This window comes from Sinocyclocheilus anshuiensis, unplaced genomic scaffold (assembly GCF_001515605.1).
Source record: "Sinocyclocheilus anshuiensis isolate Anshui unplaced genomic scaffold, SAMN03320099.WGS_v1.1 scaffold136, whole genome shotgun sequence".
Taxonomy (NCBI): Eukaryota; Metazoa; Chordata; class Actinopteri; order Cypriniformes; family Cyprinidae; genus Sinocyclocheilus; species Sinocyclocheilus anshuiensis.
In genome coordinates, this window is record NW_015554074.1 from 870,846 (window position 1) to 876,349 (window position 5,504).

The 5,504-nt window shown below is 35.0% G+C and overlaps 1 protein-coding gene across 2 annotated transcripts in view; it reads left to right on the forward strand.

Annotated features, from left to right (window-relative positions):
* The window catches only part of hao2 (hydroxyacid oxidase 2 (long chain)), a 25,811-nt gene that overhangs the window by 11,537 nt on the left and 8,770 nt on the right, over positions 1-5,504 (forward strand). Inside the window, exons 1-2 of one of the 2 annotated variants that reach the window (XM_016460870.1) lie at positions 3,061-3,121; positions 3,851-3,917. In XM_016460870.1, coding sequence (XP_016316356.1) covers positions 3,895-3,917 — 23 coding nt within the window. In that variant the 5' untranslated portion in view covers positions 3,061-3,121; positions 3,851-3,894. Of the gene's footprint in view, positions 1-3,060; positions 3,122-3,850; positions 3,918-5,504 lie in introns of those variants that run through there. The other variant, XM_016460869.1, reaches the window with a different exon arrangement.

Here is a 5,504-nt window from a genome sequence, read left to right on the forward strand (position 1 = left end):
ATATTTTTAATACATTTAATACTACGTCTTTTTCACCTGGGCTGGAGTTAATAATCAATGTAAACTGTGCTGAGTGTGCACTTTACCCCCCGTTTCTGTCTCCTCTCACATGCAAAAACACCAGACAATTATATATCCATCAATCAATCTCAACTCCAGATTTATGAGCCGTCTCCAGTCTACAAAGAAACAGAAAGAAAGATTCAGAGAAATAACGACATTAGGGTGACAGAGGATGACATTGACAAATTAAGAGAAATAGGAGGGGTTTTATTAGCAAGTTTGGTCCCACATCCTATGAATTCTCAGACAGTGAAGTGACAGAGACAAGAGATCCCAGACGCCACAGTTAGCACATGAAGATTGTATTATGAAGTGAGTTTGAAGAGAGTCAAATCAGTCTCATACAGTAAAATGCTTAATTCAGAGATTGAGACATACATTCTAAGAAAAGTCTGTGAAAATATGGTCCAATGTACAATTTTTACCAGATGTTTTAGCCATATTTTGAATTTTGCATTGCATTGTGTACTTTCAAAAAATCTGTGAAATAACATTGAAGTACTACAATCAGTTTTTTATCTTTATAATGTACCACCATAAAACACATGTAGGTGGGAAAGAGAAAGCTGATGAATCAAAGTTCATCAGAAATATATATTAATATAGAAGATGCACAGTGTCATACAAACACAAAACACCATCACGGTAACACGCAACACTGAAATAATGCACTAAACATTAATGTAACATAAATTCCTAATGTACATAACTAATAACAAAGAACTAAGAAGAAACATAATTATTTAAATGAAAAAACATCAAATGTGAAGTGTCATACAGGGAATTTTGGAACATTTTGTTTTCACTGTAAATTCTAAGATTACTTGTTCTGTTTCACATACAAAAACTGTAAATTTAACAACATTTTTCTGTCAAATTAAATGCATCATTAGCTTTATTACAGTTTATTACAAGGAAATTTACCATTAACCAATTAACAGGTTTTTACTGTTTTTTTTGTTTTTTTTTTACAATCTTTTACTCTTAAAAAATACAAACATTTGTACATTGTGTTGTAGGGCTGAAAGAAATGTGCATAAACTGGAAAAGATACTGTTTTTGACAGGATATTATCCATTTTTATACAGATTTTTTTTCTGACTGTATCTGACCATTTGACCTCTTTTTCTCATACATGCATAAATACAGTCATACATTCAATAATGTGTGGTGAAGATCCATGTGTGATGAACTCAAACTGTGTTTGACAGACAGAGGGTGGTGTTTTTGATCTTGAGACTATATTGTGACGAGCAGTAGGCGCTGTTTTGGTTCACAAAGATGTGGAACGAAATGACAGAAAAGAAAAGAAAAATTAGCTCTTCAAACTGAACTCCACCGCTAGACCTAGAGAGAGATGGAAAGAGAGATTGAGGTGAAGACAAAAGATTGTGACCAGGGCAGGAGGAGAACTCTCTGCACAATCTAACACATATGTTGTGGGCTAACGGTGTTGTAGCCCAAGGGCACAGACAGCAGCAGCAGCATGTGAAAAAGGTTTTCCACCCAGACCTCACTAGAGAGAGGAAGAAAGGGAGAGGGGTTGAACTGAGATGACTGAGAGGTTGTGTTTTTGCGGAGGGTAGAGAAACCGAGAAGAAAGAGAGATGGAAAGATATGACAAACATCAGAGCCATCTGTGGATTAACACAATTAACACCTCAGAAAAAGCAGGTCCGTCAGCACCTCTCTGCTGCTCAAAGGACGCCTTCAAAGAGCCCAGCATGGCCCTCAAAACTCTCACTGCTGCCCAAAATAAAAACACACTCTCACAGAAATACTGTGTGTGAATATTGTAACTCGATTTAAATTAAGTAAGTGGAATAAGGAGGTAATGAAATAGAGGGAGAATCTGATTTAGCTTTAGCACAAGCGTGGCATGAATGGCGTTAAGTGGAGTTTTGTTTCGTTCATGGTGAGTTCAGACACTGATACTTTCCTCTAACATGTGGGCTTTCCACCTCGGCAGTCACAGGGACCCCCACTATAAAAAAAAAAAAATGGTAATACTTGGTATTACTTTCTTGGTTATAATAAGTTGCATTAAAAAACAGATAAATTAATTCTTTTATTCAGCAAGGGTGCATTAAATTGATCAAAAGTGACAGTCAAGACATTTATAATGTTACAAAAGATTTTTATTTCATAAATGCTGTTTTGAACTTTCTGTTCATCAAGCATGAAAAAATGTATCGAGAAGCACCAAATCAGCATATTAGAATGATTTCTGAAAGATCATGTGACACTGAAGACTGGAGTAATGATGCTGAAAATCCAGCAGAAATAAACATTTTAAAATATATTAAAACATTTCATTTAAATTGTAAACAGTATTTTTGATCAAATAAATGCAGCTTTGGTGAACGTACAAGAAACTTTGTTCAAAATGATACAAAATCTTACTGATGCCAACTCACTTTAAAGTGAACAGTTAAACATTACATCAGTTTAGCGTTAAATCATTTAAAACGCTTTAAAAATAATTGTTTATTATATTTATTTTATATTTTTTGGAAACTAAAATCACTGAATCGGGTGATGCAACATTAAATCCTCATTATTATAAAACTACTCACAATAACTGAAATAATGGATTGTCCAAAATATTTATTATTTATCTGAAGTGACTTAAAAATGTTAAGCATAACAAGCAATTTGTCACAGAGCTAACAATATTCATAGTATACATACATAGAATTTATTTGAACATTTGCAAAATTACATGAAAAAAAAGCAGAACAAACACAGGCACATTGATGTCATGCAGTGACCCTCACTCTAAGCATACAATTGAAACAAAAAGTTGCTTCTGGCCCCTTTTTCATTCTTGTACAATGTGTGGACTGGGCTAGTGCTGACTGTAGGGCTTAGTGACTGTGTGTGAATATGTGTGTGTGTGTGTGTGTGTGTGTGTGTGTGTGTGTGTGTGTGTGTGTGTGTGTGTGTGTGGCAGCCGAAGGCAGGAGGTTGAGCCACTTTTGTACAGTCCTACCTGAACACATGTGGGAGAGAAACATAGTACAGATCTCAGGAGCAAATCAACAGATTTAGTGACAAGGTAAGATATAGCAACATACACACAAGAAGGGTATAAATGACTTCTTAAGAAAAAGTAATTAATTTGGGTATAAAAAAGTGGTTTCTTTTAAAAAATATAATATAAAACAAACTTTTAAAAATGATATAAAATATTGTACGTGTTAAATCCAATCTTAGATATGGATTCCTCTAGTGAGATACATTTTGATAATAATTTTAAAAAAGAGAGCTCACTAACAGATTTTTTTTGTGACTGCCACTCATAAACAAGTTTTGAAACATGAGTGACAGCAGCTAAAAGGAGTGTGATGACAGCTGTCACATGACTGAAAGCCACAATCACTTCAGTTGATCTTAAGAAACTTTTACTGCAACACTAATTCTTTTTATTTGTCTCGTGTAGACTTTTTTTGGACAATCCTTTTGTGAGGTGATCATTTTGTTTATCCTTATAAGAGTTCTTAAGATTTTATCATACATTTAGTGATTTGGTTGGAGCTTGTAATCCATGCCAAAATGTTTGTTGATAACTAAGGTTGTATGTGTCAAGCTTTTATCTTTATATACTCTTTCTATAATCTTTCAAAAAAAAAAAAGTCTTTATTTGCGTACTATCGCCATCTAGTGTTCATTTGTTCTGGAGTGTTGTCTGACATATGACAGCATATAGAAAAAATAAGAATCATAAAAGAAAAATAACTAGACCAAAGAAAGAAGTGATCTAATGTTGTTACATGTTTCTTTCTAGACTGTGAACGTCATACATATGCAGAACTGGAGTGTCGTAAAGATATGAACATATTGGGCTCTAGTGGGTAAGTGACTAGCAGTTTGCTAACTCAACAACATTAGTGATATTATTGAGCATACATCTGCCGGAAATACCTAGTCAAGATGCTGATGCCAAAACCAAAAGCTTTATGAGGGGCAAACCAACTACAGGGAGATGACTAGATAAGAAATACAAAAGCAAAATAGGCCATGCATGAGACAGTGAGACCTGGGGCCCGTTTCAGAAAGGAGGTTAAGTGAAAACTCTGAGTATGTTAACCCTGAAATGAGGGAAACTCTGGGTTTTCCATTTCAGAATGGGAGGTTTGTCAAACCCGAGAAAGCAGGGTATGTCAAGCCCGTTTCTGAAAGAGAGGTAACTTATACTCAGAGTCAGTTACCATGGTAACTTACTCTATGAACCTAACCTGGTCGGGAGCAGGTTTTCTTCGGTAAACCCAGTTTCTTTCTGTCTCCTCCCCCTTTTTAAAGCGCAAGCAATGTTTAATTAAGCTCGGGGCGTTTTTTGGTATTTTCGCCTAAATTTAACATACTCAAATTCAAATGTTTACCCTGCACACATACAATGGAGGAAATGAAAAAAAAATGTGAGTTTCCTTTGCAAAAACAGGCTTTATAAAACACATTAACCCCACAATCATATATTACTCTGTGCCATAAGCACTTTAATTGATTATTAATTTAATTGTTTCATTTTTATGTTTTTCTCAGTAGTAATATACAAAATGGCACAAGCGAATTGGACCAAATTTCACATATTGTGTTATTCTACAATCAGTTGAATTATTATGCACAAGACTGCACAAGACTATTATGCACAAGACTGTCTACATTATAAGTATATCTGGTCTATCACATTCTAACATAGAATCCATATCCTCCAGCTTTATATCATTCCATTTATGTGCATTCTGTATTGGGATACTGCTTCACAGCATCTCTCACCTCATCAGTTGACTCACTCCTGTATCCAGCATCTCTCCATGACAACAAGGTTGCATCATCCCTGGTCCAGAGCGGAGCTAATTTGCTATCCGGCAGCTAGCTGTAACATTCAGAGCGTCAAACAATCACATATCAATTCATCCACACACCACTGTAACCATACATGTATATTTACTGTATATTCACTGAAATCCATAATGTACTGTACTTTTCTGTCAATAAACAGTGTATCATAATGCTAGCCGCGCTATCAAGTTTCCGAACAATGCTTACAGTATCAAAAACATGCAAACACACGCTCATATAGCCTTACCAGACGCGCGCTCATTCCTCTCCACGGCGCCGCGGAATGTTCTTCACCATATATAACTTTATAACATATATAACACCATATATAACCGTATCCGGGTCCGCAGAGTTTCTAAATACTTAATTCATTCATGCACGCTGCAAAAAGGCTTTTCTTACTAAGTTTTATTTTTCTTATTTCAAGTACAAATATCAAAAAATTCTTAAATCAAGATGGATTTTCTATATAAGAAAATGATACTAGATATTTAGTCTTGTTTCCTGGGGGGATCTAAATTAAGTGCATTTTACTTAAAGGGGTCATATGATGCGATTTCAAGTTTTCCTTTCTCTTTGGAGTGTTACAAGCTGATTGT